This window comes from Leopardus geoffroyi, chromosome A3 (assembly GCF_018350155.1).
Source record: "Leopardus geoffroyi isolate Oge1 chromosome A3, O.geoffroyi_Oge1_pat1.0, whole genome shotgun sequence".
NCBI lineage: Eukaryota > Metazoa > Chordata > Mammalia > Carnivora > Felidae > Leopardus > Leopardus geoffroyi.
In genome coordinates, this window is record NC_059336.1 from 65,285,012 (window position 1) to 65,306,390 (window position 21,379).

General features: G+C 37.8%; 1 protein-coding gene and 1 pseudogene across 9 annotated transcripts in view; one reads left to right on the forward strand and one right to left on the reverse strand.

The window, feature by feature from the left end:
• The window catches only part of SRBD1 (S1 RNA binding domain 1), a 228,274-nt gene that overhangs the window by 188,246 nt on the left and 18,649 nt on the right, over positions 1 to 21,379 (reverse strand). For all 9 annotated transcript variants that reach the window (XR_006703435.1, XM_045445920.1, XM_045445922.1 and 6 more), the window contains 5 exons: positions 13,439 to 13,605; positions 9,256 to 9,373; positions 7,813 to 7,951; positions 3,162 to 3,258; positions 1,740 to 1,875 (listed from right to left, as the gene is read on the reverse strand). Coding sequence is in view for 8 of the 9 variants with exons in the window: in XM_045445920.1 (XP_045301876.1) it covers positions 1,740 to 1,875; positions 3,162 to 3,258; positions 7,813 to 7,951; positions 9,256 to 9,373; positions 13,439 to 13,605 (657 nt within the window). In the remaining variant the exon portion in view is untranslated. The remainder of the gene's footprint in view (positions 1 to 1,739; positions 1,876 to 3,161; positions 3,259 to 7,812; positions 7,952 to 9,255; positions 9,374 to 13,438; positions 13,606 to 21,379) is intronic.
• Positions 9,580 to 9,684, forward strand: LOC123581810 (annotated as a pseudogene).

Sequence of the window (21,379 nt, forward strand, 5' to 3'; positions counted from 1 at the left end):
GGAATTAAGAGAATGAAGTCTCAACAAAAACAGAATATAAATAGAGTTGAGAATTATAAGAAGAAACCAAATAGAAATTCTGAGCCAAGAACTACAATGACTGAAATGAAAAATTTACTAAAAGGGTTCAATAGTTAATTTGAGCAAGCGGAAGCAGAATTTCATCAGCAAACTTGAAGATAGGTCAATTGTGATTTATGAAGTCTGAGAAGAAAAATAAACAAATAAACAGAGTCTGAGAGATATATGGGACACCATCAAGTATACCAACATACATATAACGGGAGACCCAGGAGAGAAGAGAGAGGCAGAAAGAATATTTGAAGAAATAATGGCCCCAAATTTCCCAGTTTTGATAAAAAAAAAACATTCATCAACACACCCAAGAATCATAATAAATCCCAAGAGGGAAAAACTCAAAGAGATCCACAGTGAGACACATTATAATCAAACTGTCCAAACCTAAAGCCAGAGAATCCTCGAAGAAGTAAGAGAACTAATTCATTATGTGTTAAGGATTCAGTAAGATCAACAGCTGATTCTTCATCAAAACCATGGAAGCCACAAGATGGTGGGATGACAAATTCAAACTGCTGAAAAAAAAATGTCAACCACGAATTCTATATCCTGAAAAAGTTCTGGAGATTGGCTGTACAACGATGTGAATATACTTAACAATACTGAACTGTACATTTAAAAACAGGATGGTAAATGGGGTGCCTGGGTGGCTGAGTCGGTTGAGCTTTCAACTTTGGCTCAGGTCATGATCTCACGGTCCATGAGTTCAAGCCCTGCATCTCGCTCTGTGCTGACAGCTCGGAGCCTGGAGCCTGCTTCGAATACTGTGTCTCCCTCTCTCTCTGACCCTCCCCCGTTCATGCTCTGTCTCTGTCTCAAAAATAAATAAACATTAAAAAAAACAGTTAAAAAAAAAAAAACCAAGATGGTAAAATTATAAGTTAAACACGCATGTTACGTGTATTTTATCACAATTAAAAATATATTTTAAAAAAGAAAGAGAAATTAAGACCTTACAGATGAACAAAAACTGAAGGAGTCTGTCACTAATAGACCAGCCCTACATTTAATTGTTACAGGAATTACTTTAGGCAGAAATGAAAAGACACTGGACAATAACTCAAAAGTATGCAAAGAAATAAAGAACACTGGTAAAAGTAGCTACATAGGTAAAAAACAGTAATTAAAATTTCAGTTTGTAAATAATCTTTTTTTCCCCCATGTGACCTAAAAGCCACTTTATACACTGTAGAGACAACCTATGACTACAATTAGGAAAAAAAAATCAGTAAACTGAAAAATGAAATTAAAACACTGAGATAAAACAACTATGTTTATACAACTAAGTGAGATCTCTCACACTTTATTCTAAATCAGAATACCTCTAATTTGTATGTCATATGAAAAAGATCCAGAATTGAGCTCAAATCCAAGCACACTGAGAAGCAAAGTCTAATACAAAAGATCACCAGCCAGAAAGTCAAAATATCTGAAGTAGTGTATTGTCAGCCCTACTAATAATTCTCAATGTTAGCAACTTTTCTGGGTCTTGAGTTACCCCATTTTGAAATGGGAAGGATATGACAATATTATAAGAATTTATATGAAAAAAAAATGGTTGCCTTAAAAACTTTAATTCCTTAAAAACCAAAGTAGTAGGCAAATTCAAAGTATCATCATTATTATTACTATCAGCATGGATAAGCAGTTTCCTTATTTACCTGATGATGTTGGATGTTTCTTATGTTGCATGAAAAATTCTGGTAGAGCAGAAACTTATCAACGTCTTTCTCATTCACTTTTTTTGAGGACACCTTCGCCAGAGATGACTGGATGCAAATATACCTATTTTGGCACCTGTTCAGATAAATATGCACAAAACAAGCAGTTACAAATACATTTTATTAATGTAAAATTAACAAAAAAAAGTTAAGGCATAGTTATTACTATGCCTTAGTAAGGAAACACCTTTTATGGAAATAACGTTAGCAAAAACTTAAGCCATTCCCAAATGAAAAATTTTTAAATGATGCCCAACTATAAAAATGTACTGACCCATCAAAAGAGGACTCTGCCCATTCATGCTAGCATAGGTCCTCCAGAGCTATGTCTATATCAATCCTCCTATAAAATGCCTATGTCAGTTCAGATACCATCTGGTATCTACAGATACCAGATCGGTAATTCTAGTCTAGATATCTTTCCTAACCACTGAGTGAAGCAGTCAGAGCCCAGTAAAAGCTAAAAAGAAGGGAAACAAGGGGATGTGGTGGGACAGCTTCCAATGACAGGCCAAATTCAGCAGTGTAATTATTTACAAAAACACAATTAAAATCCGGGCAGTTCTCCTTCTCTGACTCATTCCTACTAGGGCCACTGAGGAAATAGGAAAGTTCTCTCCCTTGGATTAACAAAAACCCTGACAAGCGATGGTAGTCAACGGGTTCATCTCCCCCTTCCTCTCCTCTGCACACCTCACTCAGCCAGGGATGTGGAGAAAGAGTAAGAGCATAAAGGTTTTTGCTGGAAAACCCTGTCTTGTCTGCTGATACACAGCTGAAAAATATATTAAAACAGGGTTTTGAGATATCTTTCTTTAATGAGGCATAAAATCCAAAGGCCCAAGTAGGGCTTAGGTCATGAGGTTTTAATCTCTTATAAATTGGGACTGTGACACCATGGATAAGCTGCTCTCTCCATCAGCTGAAATTCATTTTGAGGTCAACACTTTTATCTTTACCTAATATTAAAGTTAAATGATATTATATAATACATGTATAGTACACACATCACATATGTTCACAAAGCATGCCACCCGCTCTAAATGAACATGGATCTCTCTAGCACACACTGTGTAACCACACAATAGTTTTTAAACTGTTCCTCACAGCCCTCCATTGAGGGGTTTCAGTGTAAGGAGGATGAGCAGGCAGAGTTCCAGGCGCCCTGCCTAGAATTCAATTAAAGCAACTTTACTTTTATCTGTTTTATGTATTAAGGCTCTGCTGCTTGAACAAAGAGTTCTGCTACCAAAAAACAGTCCAAAAATAAAGTTTTTAATGAACACTAGTGTTAGCACTAATCATATGACCCTTACCAGCATGAGTCCACAAAGCAGAGAATTCTATAAAAGAGTTACTCACAATTTCCGAATGAAGTCAAGCGTGTCTTTGTCTTTAGCAATCATGTCTGCTAAAATATGCTGCACTCCCGTTTCAATATCCTGGAGTGCTGAAAGTCCTTTAAGAAATGGGTAAGAGGGAAAACAAAAGCAAGAACTACAGATTGGTTTCTTTTTTTTTTTTTTTAAATCTATAATTAAATCACAATAAATTTATTCCAGTCAAAATAAACCCTTAAACGGAAAAACTTAAGACAGAAAAGTATCATAGCACTGACCAGTTTACCTCTGAAAAAAAAGTAACAAGTCTCCAAAGCAAGAATACAGGACCTTTACATACCATATAACCTAATGGTGAAAAATGCAACTCTAGAACCATCTGCCTGGTCTAATCCTAGTTCACTACTTACCAAATGTCTGACTTTGGGCAAGTAACTTGACCTCTCTGTGCCTCAGTTTCCTATAAAAATGCAAAAATAATAGTACCTACTTCACGAAGTATTTACAGAGGTTAAATGTATTATGGGAAATATGTATTAACAGAGTCATAACCTAAGATATACCATTTCATACCACTTAGAAAAATTATCCTTGGGGCGCCTGGGTGGCTCAGTCGGTTAAGCGGCCGACTTCAGCTCGGGTCATGATCTTGCGGCCCGTGAGTTCAAGCCCCGCGTCAGGCACTGTGCTGACAGCTCAGAGCCTGGAGCCTGTTTCAGATTCTGTGTCTCCCTCTCTCTGACCCTCCCCCATTCATGCTCTGTCTCTGTCTCAAAAATAAATAAACGTTAAAAAAAAAAATAATTAAAAAAAAAATAAAGAAAAAAAAAGAAAAATTATCCTTTACAAATAGTAATTTTATTAATATTCCTATTTTGACTTCTGAGGCGTTTACTCACATTTTTAATGACCCACTTGAATTTCTCAAATCTCAGGAGCACAAAACAAGAGCTATTTGTGATTGTTCATCTATTTCATAGTTGAACTGTCTACCAATGGTGCGTTATGTTCTTTCTAAGTGCTTCCGGTTTGCTAATTTATAGCAGTGACTCTTGAACATTATAGCCCCTGTGATATCAACTTCTATATACATTGAGAGAAATCATCTGCATTGCCTTCTTCCATTTCTTCTATCTTAATTGTTCTATCTCCATTAAAGCTTTTTTTTCTTGCACTAAAGCTTGAGTTACACAAGCACTAAGTATCATAAGTAGGTTTTGCTGAGAGCATAATTTTAATGAGTAATAGGTACAAAAGACAAAGAGAACAGGAGGACAGACTTATGGAGTCATTAATAAAGAGAAGCGTTGTTGAGTTTTGTTATAACTAATCTTGAGTAACTACATTTATTTTAAAGGAATTTAATGATTAAAATTAATACAAATTCTGTTTACATTTTAAGAGAACTTCCCCATGAGGGGATTTTCAGGAGTGAATTACCTTTGAGAAGTAGAAGGCTGTATATGTAAAGGACCTAGAACAACTGTGACATACAGTAAGCAGTCAATAAATGTCTGTTCTTGGTGAGCTATCTCCCTAGATCAGTCTTCATCTTAGAAAACCAGTCACTATGCACTAACTCCTGGAGTCCCAAAGCACCTCACAGCATCATTACACAAAGTTTAATGAGAATACCAGGGTGATAAGTGAAAAGGGAAGATGGAACCCATCTCCAATAACAACCATCAATGAGAGAGAACAGAAAGAGGAAGTTATAGATTTTGCTATTATAACAGAAGACCTCTGAAAAGCCCCCATCATTTTGAGTGAACACAATTTGTAAACTTTTTATAATTAATAAATCTTATGTAATTAAAATTATGCTAGAGCTCTAGAGCAATGTTTTTATACTCTAAGGACCCCAGAATACAATCACACTAGGTACTTGTTACAAACACAGATTCCTAGGCTTTGGGACTTTTGTGTTACAGAGCATCCCAGATAATTCTGATACTCATTCAAGTTTAAGGAAAAAAAAACAAAAACAAAAAACCAACACTGCTGGGGAGGTGCCTTGAACTCTTAGAGCAGTGGTTCTTAGTGGGAGGTAGAAATTATCAATCACTGGACTCATCCAAATTACATAAGCCCTCTCAAGAGAAAAGACTGGAAAAGAGTCTTGTGTGTTTGAAAAAGCACCTTCTTCCATCAGAAAGACTCGGTCATTGGGGCTTAATACAGCCAAGAATAATGTAAGTCCACAAAGTTTAGCACCTCAATGAAATCAGGAGAAAATAAGGACTACAGGAGCCAAAAATCTTATTTCCTTTCTTGTAGTGAAAGCTTTCCAGCCACAGATTCTTCAAAGCTCCACAAATGTAACAAAAACTGAAGGACCAACATTTCTTTCACTTTATCTGCACTAAGGCTACCTCTTCTGTACAACAGAGCAATCAGCTACTTCTCTTCGTAAACAAAACAGGGATATTCTGGAAATTCTAGGATGTATTCCATTTGTGGCATCTATATGTTTGATTCAGATCAAATTCTTGTTGGTCTGTGGCAACAAGTGTCTTCTACTTCACACTGAAATATCTGGTTTCTTAGGCATTTCTTTGAGAAATGATGGGAATGATGAAAATACTTCTTTAGAGAAACAATAAGAGATCTGAGGGTGATCATGAGTCTGTAGATAACCTAAAAGAGCAAAGAAAAGAACACTCCAAGCGAACTTTAAAAACCAGCACCTAGATTGTTTGGAATTAATTGTAATTCTTTGACATTTATGATAAGAGTGAAAGAAAAAGGGAATAAAGCAAACAGGAAGTCCAAGACATGTGCTAATACTACCTTAGCAGCAATAAGCCTTGACCGATCCGCATTATCAGAAGTATCACCAAGTGTCATCACCATGTAGTCCATGAGCATCACTACATATAGCCACTCAGAGATACAGTTATCAAACCTATCCAGTAGGAATTCAGTATATGAGTGAACCAAGGAAAACCTTGTACCAAAGGAGGTGAAAGGAAAAGAAATCGACCATAAAAGAAAAATAAGAACAGACAACAAAACTTTATGCATCTGATATTCCGAAAACTCCAACATTTGATTCTAAGAAAACCTACTATCACTGGCCAAGAAAGTTCCCACTGTGGCTGACCTTCATGCTTGTCTACACAGTCTCAGCTACTATTAAAACATTAAATTTGCAATCATTTGAGAATCTAACTAAAAAACATACATTAAAAAAGTAAACAGAGGGGCACCCGGGTAGCTCAGTCGGTTAAGCGTCCGACTTCGGCTCAGGTCGTGATCTCATGGTCCGTGAGTTCGAGCCCTGTGTCGGGCTCTGTGCTGACATCTCAGAGCCTGGAGCCTGCTTCAGATTCTGTTTCTCCCTCTCTCTCTCTGCCCCTCCCCCACTCATGCTCTGTCTCTCTCTGTCTCAGAAATAAACAAATATTAAAAAATTTAAAAAAAAATTAAACAAACTTCACTTTTACTCATTTCAACCCATCTCTAAACACAAATAATACTAATTTGCTTTTTCTTTTAATTATTGCCTTTTTCGGAACAGAGATTAAGATAAGTGTATTTGTATGTGAACAGACATATGGAGTTTTACAGACACTCATCCTTAATTTTTTAATAACAAACTCACACTGCTGAATTGTTTAAAAGGAACACAGGTTACAGTATGCTAGGATTCTCTACAATGTAGTAGTACATACTGTGGAATTTCTTATCAGAGACTGCCCCCTATAGACACTTAAGTCTCCCAGCCTAAAGAATCAACAGAAGGCCAAAGAAACTAGAATGAGTGCAGGAATTAGGAGAGCACCAATCTTCCCATCTCATCCTGTCAGAGCACTCCCGAAAAAAAGCCGTGCTTACTCAAAGCTCTCACTCTAGGGTTTATTTTGTCAATAAAACCAATGTATCCTGACATGCATCAGTTGTCACTTTCCTTGGGTTTTTCTTAGAATTCTCTCTTACCCTCTTACCCTCTTCCCATCTCATTCTCTCTTGTGCACACGCACACAAAAGGAGAGGAAGATACGCTTCAGAAAAAAGAAACTTTACACCTGGAGAGTAGAAGTGTGGAAGCAGGCCTTCACTTTATAACTCATGTATGTCAGAATCATTGAAATTCTTTTTAAAGAATACATACAACTTTTGTAATTAAATATTTTTTAGAAACAGAGTATTTTAAAAGATAATATAGGACATTCTTTATAACACTGGGATGTGAAAAAATTATTTAAAAAGGAAAAGAAAGCAATTATCTTAAAAGAAAAGGTTAGCAAAATTGACAAGATTAATAATTCAACTACAATAAAATTAAGATCTTCTATTTTCTTTTTATTTAATAGACAGCATAAAGAAAGTGAAAAGAGAAGTTACGAACTGGGAGATAAGATTTATAATACATATAACTGAGAAAGAATATCTTAAAAAGTACTTATAAATTAATAAGAAAAGAGAAACAACAACACAAAATAAAAATGGGCAAAAGACTAGAACAGGCACTTCATCAAAAGAAGAAGCTGGATGGCTAAGCAGGAGGTATATGGGGACTTGTTTTATTAGAATTATTTATTCTTTATATGCTATAATATTCTTTTGTATAATCATTACTTAATAAAATCTTTTTTTAACATAGTTTTCAAATTTGGAAAAAAAGAAAAAGAAAAAGAAACAGGGATGATCTCTTGAAGTAAAGCTGGTACCTTTTACATTGGGTTTAATGTAAGATAGCAGATTGAGCTGCCCTGGATTCTCAAGCAGTGTCCTGGCTGCTCCTTCTAATCCCAACTGCTTTGCTCTCTGGGCCTTAGTGCCTTTGCTCCCAGTTTTATATGGAGCTGACTGCAGGGGGAGGAAAAAAAAAGTCAGAAAATACACCACACCATTCAGTGTTAAAAAGCAAAAGTTAAAATTAAAACACACAATTAGAAGACATGGTGGGGAGGCTAAAGACATCCTTTCTCAACCCTTCAGAGACAAATTAATACTAACCAGAGACTACTAGCTATACAAAGATGGTTGTTCCTCATCTGATTCTTTATACTTTTCTACACACTTGACATTAGGCATTTATTTGGATTCACTCATCTCAAAAACAGTGCCAGGGGCACCTGGGTGGCTCAATTGGTTAAGCATCTGACTTCAGCTCAGATCATGATCTCGAGGTCCATGAGTTCGAGCCCCGCGTCAGGCTCTGTGCTGACATCTCAGAGCCTGGAGCCTGCTTCAGATTCTGTGTCTCCCCCTCTCTCTCTGCCCCTCCCCTGCTTGCACTCTGTCTCTTTCTCTCTCATTATATATTAAGTAAATATTTAATATTTATTTATTTAAAAAAAAAAACCTCAGTGCCTGGACAGAAAGAACTGTAAGGCCCTCTCCTCAACCCAAGGGAGCTCCTCCAAAAGCTGCAAATACACAATGCTTCCACTGCCTAAGGCACATTCACTCCTCGACCTGAGCCATCAGACTTCTCTGCCCACACACCTTGCTGAAAGTCGTAACCCAAAGAACCACAATGATCCCCTAATTACCAAATATACATCTTTCAGTCCTCACCTTGCCAAGCCTCACTGCTACATTTACTTACTTAACTGCTGATTGTTACCTCCTTCTAAGACTCTCTTCCTTAGTCTTCCAAGATGTCATCATCTCCTGATTCTCCTCTTATTTCTCTGACCATTCTTTCCATGTCTCCGTCTTCGGCTCACCCTTCCTCCACCCGTGCTTCAAAAGTTAGTGTTCCTCAATGGTCTATCTTGACCTGCTTACCCACAAACTCTCCCTGAGTGAAATCTTCCATTCTCCTGGTTATAAATACCAACCACATGCTGAAGATGCTCACAGCTAGGTCTCCAGCTCAGCATTCCCCCTTAGGCTTCCCAATTCAATTCCATAACCTACTTTCATTTGCCCCCCACTTAACTGGAAATGCCTTGGAGACAAGGACTGTGTATCACCTATCTTAGAAAACCCAAAAAAGCATTTGATAGATATTTATTGAATAAAGAATAAATACCTTGTTGAATTAAATAACGGTGGCTGATGATTTTAGCTTTTTATTTCCAGATCTTTTATAACTATAAAAAGATCCATATAATTATATACTTAGGTAGGTATTATATTAAAAGATTAAAAGAGTTTCTTACCACATGTTCTAGTTCTTCAAAAGTTTTACAGTTCAGTAAGGCTTTTAACAAGCACTCAGACATCTTCCCCTCCTTCTTAATTTTTTGGATTGTACTATGAACCTTCTTTGCAACAGCCCTGAAAATAAAAACTTTCATAATATACAAGACTTCTATGTCAAAACATCCTTTATGAAGCTGTCTCAAACTTACAACAAAGTTGTAGCGGAGATAAAAACATTTTCGCCTTCTGAACCATTTGAGGATAAGTTACCTTCACCCAAATACTTTAGTGTATGTTTTCTATAAACAAGAATCTCCTCCTATGTAACAATATAGCCATCAATCACTTCTCGGCCTTTTGGCTAAGATCAAGTGTAGTACAATATAGCCATCAAAATCAGGTAATGGGTATTGATATATTACTATATTCTAATCCTCAGACCTCATGTAAGTATCACCAAGTATTTCCATAATGTCCATGACAGTGAATTCAGTTAAGAGTGAGTTGTATGTAACTGCCATGTGTCTACAGTCTCCTTCAAGCAGAAACCGTATTTCAGTCTCCCCTTCATTTTTAGAGCCTTGATCCTTTAGAATGTTACAGGCCAGTTGTTTTGTAGAATGTCCTACACTTTTGAGTTTCTCTGATGTTTCTTCACAATTTGATTCAGATGGTCTATCTCTGGCCAGGAATATTGTAATAGAGTAATGCCATGTTCTTATCACTACATCCTGTTAGGCAGCAAATAATTTTCATTCGTACTATTACTTATCACTTTAGATCATTTGATAGTGTCTGTGGGTTTCTCCACAATGCAGGCACTCTATTTCTCTGTAATTAAGTATTTTGTGGAGAGGTGCTCTGAAACTGTTTAATTATCCCATTCCTTACTAAACTCTCAATTTATTCACTAATTTATTTATATCACCATGGAGTCATGATTTTTTTATAATCCATTACTAACACTTATTTTGATGCTCAAATTGTTCCAAATTTGACCAGAAGTAACCTCTTCAAGCTAGTTTCTGTGTTCTTTTGACATGTCCCCATCATTCTGTGAGTACTTCCTTATTCTCTGGCACAAGATACTCCAGGCTTTTACTTTCTCTGCCCTGGCCCTGCAATCAAACGAATAGTACATAGAAACCAAATTACGGGTGCTAGATGTGCTCACTGCTACTGGGTATCACCACTCAGGCTCAGCATGCATAACACCCATCCATAACTGGTTTCTAAACACAGTTCTCCAATGGAGAGAGCCAGGATACCACAGAGAAAAAAGCTGATACCAGGAATCGAAGTACAGGTAGGGGCAAAGGCACAGTTGTTCCACCACTTTATGATGATTTTGTACTGTGAATGTACAATCTTATCATTATATTTAGCAACTGAAATTGCTAAAATAATAGAAAAAAGTTAGATGACAATATACATTATTAGAAATGGTTGATGGAAAAAAATTAAACCTACTTATGAAAAAAGAAAAAAAAAAGAGAGAAGATGGTAAATTAAAGAGGAGGCACATGAGTTCTTCGATTACAATCGATGTATCTTTTACATTCCTGGTAACCCAAGACTATTTTCAGACTATTTTCAGACTATTTTCACCAGGGTCATTTTGACAAAAGGCCAATGAACTACTGGTCTTCATATAAAAAGGAGGAAAGGCATCTTTAGAGAAAATTCAGGAAGTTTTTCTTACTATCCATAATCAGCCTCTTTCATTCACATTTTTAACAGAGACCATCAATAAAACATATTTTTTACTTTGCAATCTGGCATATATTATATACACATACATAATTTCATATATAATAAAATTACATAAACATAATATAAATATATATAGTAAAGTTATATAAACATATGATAAACAGTTTCATAAAACACTATTTACTTTTACTACATAAACTGCATCTTACATTTTCTATTCTTTATTTCATTTTTGTTAAAGTGGTAATGACCTACTAAATTAGTTTCACTACTCCTTTACTGGTAGCAATTAACAGATTGAAAAAGCAGTGCTCCAGGAATAGAAAATGCTGAGCTTAAAAAAAAATGAAGACCATAACTCGTTACCAAATCTCTATATAATATAAAAAGATCTTCCGGGCGCCTGGGTGGCGCAGTCAGTTAAGCGTCCGACTTCAGCCAGGTCACGATCTCGCGGTCCGTGAGTTCGAGCCCCGCGTCAGGCTCTAGGCTGATGGCTCAGAGGCTGGAGCCTGTTTCCGATTCTGTGTCTCCCTCTCTCTCTGCCCCTCCCCCGTTCATGCTCTGTCTCTCTCTGTCCCAAAAATAAATAAATGTTGAAAAAAAAAAAATTAAAAAAAAAAAAGATCTTCCAAGCCCCAGTCAATGCTCTCACTCACTCAGAGAACTATTCTTCTACTAATATTCAATATATTTCACTATTAATAGATACCCAGAGAATTAACTCTTTTGCAGAAGTTATTCTATAGATAAAGAAAAAATAATAATAATCTTGACATAAAGTTTCCATTTGTTCCCCATACAACCAAATATTATTAGAATACCTTTAATTTTTAAAACAAACTATTCTTGCTTGTTTGTGACACTTTCCCCAACTTCAGATCCCCAAATCCTCAGATTTTCCTCATTACCTTGCCTTCACCTAAATAGAAAGCTTCAGAATTTATAAACTACTGGCCTTCTACATGTGGCCTGTAGATGGTTTTGTTTGACCCAGAAATTTTTTACATAAAAACTCAGATTAAGGGTTCTTTTAAAAAATAGGACAAGCTGTCAAACTGGGTAGACAAGTCTGCATGTCAGTAATCTGCTGGAGTAGAGGGGCAGCAGTTAGAAGTCTGGGTCTCCAGTTCATATCCCTTGATGCCTTATTATACTAACCTGGTCCTAGAAGACTTGAATCTGATTAACTAGTCATTTATACCACTGAATTGGCTAATTGATTTGCCTCTCAATGAAATGTAACTCTCCACAATTAGCATTTTAATCCTCCTGGCACTAAAAGAAAGTCAACAAAAGATGTAGAAATAAATGCTAGTGAGTTGCAAGTTCCCCTGAAATCACAGGAAGGTTATTAGGCTTGTTGTAAAAATAACCTTTAGCACTTTTAGAATGGCTTGATGGTAAGACTATATACCTTGTCATAAAGTTGAAGAACACACCCACTGATATCACAGTGGCTGGCATGTAAGAGACATGCAATAAATGCAGAAATGGTGAAGAGTGTTTTAATAAACTCTACTAAAAATTACAGTTAATCTGATAGTCTTTGTATGCTTATTTCTGAGTTATTACAGTAAGACCAGAGTAATAATTTTTTAAAGGGTGCTTTTCATTCTATAACCACACAAAACGTAAAACCCATTAATATCAAACTACCATGCCCTTTAAAAGAACAGAAAAAGGAAATAGACATATTTCCCACCAAACTCTATACTGCCAAGAAATCTCTCCATTTAGAGACTTTATAGTTTTAAGAGGGAAGTTTTAAATAAGCTGTTGAAGATTCAGACTAAAATGTACTTTTCATTTGTACTATTACTTATCACTTTAGATCATTTGATAGTATCTGTGGGTTTCTCCATGGTGCAGGCACTCTATTTCTTTGTAATTAAGTATTTTGTGGAGAGGTGCCTTTCTCCTTTTGTGGAGAAGTGTCCTTCCTTTGCCGTTATGCACAGTCATTTCTGAGATAATATGAGGTCAAACTCTCAGGTGCACACTTTTTTTTTTTTTTCAACGTTTATTTATTTTTGGAACAGAGAGAGACAGAGCATGAACGGGGGAGGGGCAGAGAGAGAGGGAGACACAGAATCGGAAACAGGCTCCAGGCTCTGAGCCATCAGCCCAGAGCCTGACGCGGGGCTCGAACTCACGGACCGCGAGATCGTGACCTGGCTGAAGTCGGACGCTCAACCGACTGCGCCACCCAGGCGCCCCTCAGGTGCACACTTTTAATGCAAAGCTCCTTTCTTCCCGTGGGCACTCAAGCTATGCACAAACACTCCAGCAGAGGGAGTGCACACCTAAATAAGGAAAACAGCTGACTTTTCTCTGTCAGAAGATGACTATATTCAGACTATTCAAGAAAATAAAACAGCGTAACTGCTGAAATACACTGCCATTCACCTCCTCACTGTTTCTCCTCACTGGCTCATGGGCTCTCTTTCCACTCACAGTACATTCATCCCTTCCCAGGTTTCTTACCGGAGCTCCTCTAGGGTTTGTCGAACTTCTCTCAAGGAATCAGCATCAAGGTTATTAATGAGTTCTTTTCGATACCGTATAATGAAGGGAATTGTGTTATCGTCATTAAAGAGACGAATAATGTTGGCACAAACCCAAAGTTCAATATTAGTTCTCTCAGATAAAACCTGCAAATTAAGGATACGTAGTTATTTAAAATTCTGAAAATTACACATCTATATTGTAACGTATGGTTTAAATATAGCAAGAAATAATCGTTCTCCAGTCACTTAGAAACTACTTGCTGTGGTTTAAAAAAATACACACATGTACTGGCAACCATAAAATAGTCAGTTTACTAATTCAATAAAATCCAATCAAAGCCACTCTGTAAACAAGTTCTATAGGGCTCAATAAGACACAATTTTCACTTCTCAGATTAGCAGTGAAGATCAAGGAGTTGGTAACTCACTGTGTTGGCATGAGTGACGGTAAAAGGTACTTTCAATCACTGCTATTGAGAAAGTGCAATTTGGCAGTATCTATCAAAATGTATAATGCATAAACTCTTTGACCCAGCATTCCCACTCCTGGGAATTTATCCTGCTATAGTCATACCCCTGGAAAATTATACTATTTATAATGATATTTTTGGGGATGCCTGGATGGCTCAGTCAAATAAGAGTCAGACTTCAACTCAGGTCATGATCTCACGGTTTTTGAGTTTGAGCTCCGTGTCGGGTTCTGTGCTGACAGCTCAGAGCCTGGAGCCTGCCTCAGATTCTGTGTCTCCCTCTCTCTCTGCCCCTCCCCCCCAGCTCTCTCTCTCAAAAACAAACATTTTAATAATAATAATAATAATAATAATAATAATAATATAATGATATTTTTTGAAGAACTTTTTCCAGAATAGTAAAAGTCAGCAAAAACCTAAATCTACAATGGGGAACTAAAAAATAAATCATGACACGATAGAGTAAAATACCATGCAACTAATCTTATGTGAACTGATAAGGAATGATTCACAAGAACATGACTTACTTTCAGAAAAGGTAAGTGGGTGACTTAATTAGGAAAACTCTTTTATAAATCTTTTGTATCATGCACATACACTACATATGTGAAATAATTCTTTTTTAAAAAATAAACCTATAGGTTTCAGCAGAATATACATGTAAGCAAAAAAGTTCAGAAAAGTCTGTTTGAAAAAAAGAGACAGGGAAATGCAAATTTCAGTAACTGTTCTCAAAACTGAAGAAGATTTTTCAAAGCACAATACATAAGGCATAAGTTTTATTATTATTTCAATCTTGATGCCCAAGATCAGCCAAAAATGGAAAGGAAAAAAACCAGAAAAATATTAAAGAATTATCATAATCAACTCATTAACAAAATCAAGTTAATATACAAAACAGAATGAATTTCAAAACTACAGACGAGATAAAAGGCTGTAGTCCAGAGACTATGAAGTACACTCTCACTCTACTGGGAATCTTAAATCCTGAGGCCTACACCTTTTTTTTTTTTTTTTTTTTTTTCAACGTTTATTTATTTTTGGGACAGAGAGAGACAGAGCATGAACGGGGGAGGGGCAGAGAGAGAGGGAGACACAGAATCGGAAACAGGCTCCAGGCTCTGAGCCATCAGCCCAGAGCCCGACGCGGGGCTCAAACTCACGGACCGTGAGATCGTGACCTGGCTGAAGTCGGACACTTAACCGACTGCGCCACCCAGGCGCCCCTACACCTTTTTTTTTTTAATGTTTATTTATTTTTGAGAGAGAGAGAGAGAGAGAGAGAGAGAGAGAGAGAGAGACAAAGTGTGAGTGGGTGAGGGGCAGAGAGAGAGGGAGACACAGAATCCGAAGCAGGCTCCAGGCTCCAAGCTGTCAGCACAGACCCTGATGCAGGGCTCGAGGCCACCCAGTCGCCCTTTGAGGCCTACATCTTATCAACACTTATCAACACTTGGATGTATCAATACCAGCTTCTGGTGAGTGAGAACGCCCACATCACATCTCTGGCCTCGGCTCTCTTCCAAGTAAGCTCAACTCGTTTAGCCAACTACCTGACACATTCTCTTGAAAACATAATGGGCATCTCACACTTTGCATTTACAAAGTGATCTTCCTCTGAAACTTCCTCCTCTAGTTTTCCCCTTATTACATCCAAACAGCAGTTCAGCCAGAAAACTAAGAGCCTAACCCTTTTGTCTACTTCAACTCTTAAATATACTGTATCACAAGTACATTTGACTCTAACTGCAAAATATTTCTTTAGTTCATCACTGCTCTTCATTTCTTCTTCCCCATACCCACCTAGTTCAATCTAGGACTACTTAGTAGCCTTTAACTGTTCTTGCATCCACTCCAATCCCTTCTAGTCTAGTCTCCATGAACCAACAAGAATTACCTTTTTAAAATGTATACTGGATCATGTCACTTGACTGGTCAAAACCTTTCAATGATTTCCAAGTACATTTAGAATCCAAACTCCTTACCACAACTCAAAAAACATGAGCCTCCAGCCAACCTCCTCTCATCCAACCTTCCCCTTATTAGATGCCAGCCCCAAAGGCTTTTTCTCAAATCTAGAACAAGCCCAGCTGCTTCCCTCTTTAGAGGCTTTCCTAAGGTTGCTCCCTCATTCAGAAATGCTCTTCTTGCTATCTTCCCTGACCCCTCCAAAAATCACTTATCAGTACTTTCTCAAACCTGAACCTCTTCCTATTTCTTTCTTATTCCAGCCAACATCATCTTCCACCACAGAAAGCCTCAGGAATATTATGGCTATCTCCTTCAACAACACCTTCTCATTATGTAGCAGCCATGCGACTTGAGAGCACTTGACCTCAACTCTACCTTCACAGCATTTTGTCCACAAGTATAACACAGTTTTATAACTGACAGCCAGACGGGCGCCCGGGTGGCTCAGTCGGTTAAGCGTCCAACTTCGGCTTCGGTCATGATCTCGCAGTCCGTGAGTTCGAGTCCCACATCGGGCTCTGTACTGACAGCTCAGAACCTGGAGCCTGCTTTGGATTCCGTGTCTCAGTCTCTCTCTGTCCCTCCCCCACTCATGCTCTGTCTCTCTCTGTCAGAAATAAATAAAACATTTTAAAAAAATGACTTTTATAACTGACAGCCAGAGTGTGGCCAGAAAGATTAGTCCAGTCAGCATGAAGCTCAAAATCTAGGTTCAACTCCGGACCCAGGTACAATTTCTTCTAGAGAAACACAGCTTGTACATGTTAGACTCCTGAAGCTGAGGATGGCAGTGCTAAGATAATCGTGGAAAGACTGTTTCAGTGCAATGACCAACCTCTCTTATTATACAGGTTAATAAATCTTTATTGCTTAAGCTAGTTTGAGATGGGTTTTCTTATTGCAACCAAAAGCATTCTAATCAATGTCCTCAGTATCGCTGTGTGTTCTCTATCATGACCATCTCATCTGTCACCAAGGAAGCAAACTGAACTTCTAAAATGTCTTTTCTTTCCTCTCGAGTTCCCTTTCTGCTAATATCATTATTGTATCTGAACCACAGAGCAGTTTTGTTTTCTATGCCTTCCACTCAGCCTCTGCATTACTGATATTTCTATGCATTTTTTAAATGTTTATTTATTTATTTAGAGAGAGAGAGAGAGAGCGCGCACATGCGAGCGCATGCAAGCAGGGCAGGGACAGAGAGAGAGGGGGAGAGAGAATCCCAAGCAGGCTCTGCACTGTTAGCACAGAGCCCAAGGCAGGGATCCACTCCCACAAACTGTGAGATCATGACCTGAGCTGAAATCAAGAGTGGGACACTTAAGCAACTGAGCCACCCAGGAGCCCCTGATTATATTTCTAAAACATAGACATAATGAATTCTGTATTTTTTTCTCTTTTTTTTTCTTCTGAACACAGGCTCCAATGACTCTTATCTACCTACTGGTAAAAGTCCAGCCACTGTGGCACAGTTTTAAAATCCCTTCCCAAGTGTGGTTCCAAATATCACTATTCTAAAGGAGTAAACAATCTAGAAGGGAGAACAAAGGTTAATGTAAATAAGTACAAATAAAACAGGATGTGCCAGTGATATAATGTTTTCAGAGAAGAGAAAGGTAATCAAGAAAGACTTTCTCCAGGGGTAGTATTTCAGCTGGCCCTTTCTTAAAAGATAGGCCAGATTCTGAAAGATAGATTGGAGAAATGAAAATGACCAAAATATTCATTATTTTGGAACCATGTGATTGTTACAGCAACCTATGGGTTCCCACTACCCTAAACTACCTCAGCTACCGTTAACTGAAAGGGGCTCCAACTCAGTCCAACTTCCACTTCTGGGTCATACTAGGTCCTAAATCCAGAAGCATCATATGTGTTAAGGGAGTGTATGCTGCCGCTTGTATAGATTTGCTCCTTGAAATTTAAGACAAGAGAACTCCCTCCATAAGCAGTCACCACTCTTGGGCCTCCAAATCACCCAATTTCTTCTGTCTTAATTTAGTCAAACGTTTATTTTAGCTCATGTTATATGCCAATAACCATACCAAGCCAGTGAAAATCAAATGTAAAAAACCAAGTCCCTCTTCCCAAGGAGCTTACAAGCTAGAAAGAAGACAGACAGACAAGTTGAAATATAGTGTGATCTGTACTCTGACAGAAGCACATATGGATCGTTTTAAGAGCAAACGAAAGGTAGAAACATCTAACTCTGCAGCGATGGAAAAGCACCAAAGAGAATGAAAGTATCTCCAGGCAGCCAATAGGGGCAGGAATTCCAGGAAGAGAACAGCATATCAAAAGCCACTGATGAGAAACCACTGCACATTTTAACACTGCTGCAAGTTCACGGGCGCCTGGGTGGCTCAATTGGGTGAACATCTGACTTCAGCTCAGGTCATAACTCGCGGTTCGTGGGTTTGAGCCCGCATCGGGCTCTGTGTTGACAGCTCAGAGCCTGGAACCCGCTTCGGATTCTGTGTCTCCCTCTCTCTCTGCCCCTCCCCCACTCATGCTCTGTCTCTCTCTCTCTCTCTCAAAAATAAATACACATTAAAAAAATTTTTTTTAATTGCTCTAAGTTCAGCAATGCTAAAATGTACAAGGGGTATTGAGATGAGGTGAGAAATGGAAAGGTGGATGGAGATAGGGGATGAATTCCATATAGGTTTGAACATCATTCTGTACTCAACAGTAACCCACTCAATAATGACCTGCTTATTACTGAATTGCAGTTGTTGAGTCAATCCCCCTATGAACCCTGTGATATTTACGAGTCAATGAGATCTGTGGACTAGAGCAAGTGGCTCACAATGTGTGGTCCCCAAACCAGTAGCATAAGCATCACCTGGGGACTTGTCAGAAATGCAAATTCTTGAACGCCACCCAGATCCACTGAACCAGAAACTCTGAGTGGGGCCCAGAAATCTGTGTTTTAGAAGAATGAGGTGAACAACACAGACATAACTAAAAGAGTTAAAAGCAGAGACCAAACCTTAGGGATAGGTAGGGGTAAGGCAGAGAACTACTATAGTTTTTACTTTTAAACTATTCACATTTACTAATATCTAATAATATTTATAGTTAACTGGTGGATAAGACTGAGAGTAAAGTAAAAAGGAAGGCAGTCTCAAGATTTTTTTCAACCCTAACACTTAAATAATAGAAGCACTTTTTGTGACTGTCATTTGAAGCTAACACTTGAATAGGGCTTATTATGTTCTAAACATTTTCACTTATTCATCATTAATTCAAATTATATGATAGGTATTAGTGCTCCCATTTTAGAGACAGAAAACCTGAGGTCCAAAAAAAGTTAAATTGCCTAAAGTTCCACAAGCTATATTACCTTTTCAAAAATCTGATGTGTGCAAAGCAAGATGATTTTTTCAGGCAAAAATATAAATTAATCAAACATCCTCACTTCTCTTCCTGAATCCCACTAGAGATGAAACATGGTGCCTTCATACTGCCCTCTGGTGTCTAAAACTTCCAACAAAATGGACTTCTCCCAGAGTGTCCTGAGATTTACTTCTCCAAATCTATATTCCCATTCCCTCAGTTAAAAAAGAAAACATCTGGGTATCAACAAACTATAGCTTTAATCACCTAGGCAGCATCTACATTTTAAAAGAACATCTAAATTAAATTCAACCCTAATGAGAATTGAGAGATGCAATTTTCTACTCAAAATCATCCCCAAATCAGCAGTTGGACACCTTCTTTCTGAAAAGCTTTTGATTCCTGCTGTTCTCTTTACTCTGGTCTATTTATTTTTATTATATCACTTATTTTATCACACACAGGAGCTTCCTTAAAGACTGCAAAAGGAAAAACTATGCTGTTATAATCAATAGTGGTTATAGGAAAGATGACAGGAGACTGGAAAACCATATAGAGTACTGTAGGATGCTGGTAAGATTCTGTTTCTTGAACTGGAAGCTTGTTACATGGTCACACTTTCAAATATTCATGAGCTATACACTTAAGTATAATTTTCTGTATACATACTTCAAAAACAGTTTTTTTTTTAATTTTTTAATGTTTTTTATTTTTGAGAGAGAGAGAGAGAAAACGAGTGGGGGAAGGGCAGAGAGAGGGAGACACAGAATCCGAAGCAGGCTCCAGACTCTGAGCTGTCAGCACAGAGCCCGACATGGGGCTCAAACCAACGAGCAGCACAATCATGACCTGAGCTGAAGTCAGATGCTCAACCGACTGAGCCACCCAGGAACCCTTCAGTTTTTTGGGGTTTTTTTAAAGCCCATCACAAATACCAGATGAATTAAAGAAACAAAAAGGGCTAATTCCATTGTTGTACTTAATCTCTCCTGGAACAATAGGTAACCTAATGGGTGGTGTGTGCTTATGTGCAAAACTACAGTGAAAAAGCCAATTTAGAGACACCCACCTCCTTCCTGTCCCCCTTCTTTCCCCAGTTTTATCATCCCATCATCCTGATCATTTCCTGCAAGAAAAATGGCTAATAAAGAGGGTTGGCTTGCTTTTCCTCCCTAATTTAGCAAACTTTACTAATATATTATATGTGGCTGTTCTACTCACTTACTTCCAGTCCCCTCAAAATAAAGAAACTATATAATAGCAATCACCATTTTGAAGCATTTAATTTTTCTCAAAAATTGGTTGTAGCTAGTCACCTCTTCAAACTCTCATAAAGGTCTCATAAAGATCATGTTTATATTATATTTGCATAATGATATAATGTGTTTAACAAAAACCAGTTTCTGATAGTGACCACACATTTGTAGTTTTGGGGAAAGGGCTGAAGAATAGGTTGCTTCTGCTCAAGGGATCCAAAGATCCCCAAAGCCTGATTAAGAAATGGACACAAAGTAGGTTTCTAATGAAGTCTATAAATAACTTAAGTACTTAAGTAATGGCAATGCAGTTTTCCGTCCCCAAACAAGATGGTGATGTCCTGAAAAATCAGTGGACTTTTCAGAGTTGAGAAACACACCATGAAGGGAAAAAAACAGGTCATGGTGTCATGGTGGGCAGGAGCCACAGGGAACAGCACACAAAATGAAAGAAATATAAAAGACATTTCCCACATGTTCAATTAGTAATGATTAATAATCTCTATATAATTAATTTCCATTGACCATTCCTTACTAAGTATTTTTCAGGATTTCCCAACGACCTTGGCCATATATTGTGTTCTGTGGCAGATAATATGCATATCAAAGCCATTTCAATGAGTCTGGTCCTCACCCACAGGTTCAAGGCCTTCCTGATCATCACTCAGCACTGGTCAATCTCACTCTTCTCAATCCCCTCTCCCCTAACACCTGCCACTGTTGTTAACCATGTTTGGAAGCAGGAATGCAGTGCCAAGATAAAATTATTCTCTGCTGCTTATGGGGGAATAAGAAAGGAATGAAAAAGATCCATATATATCACAAGAATTGTCTGAAAAAGTAACTCAGGGTTGGACAAGGATGACTACATCTGGTTAAACA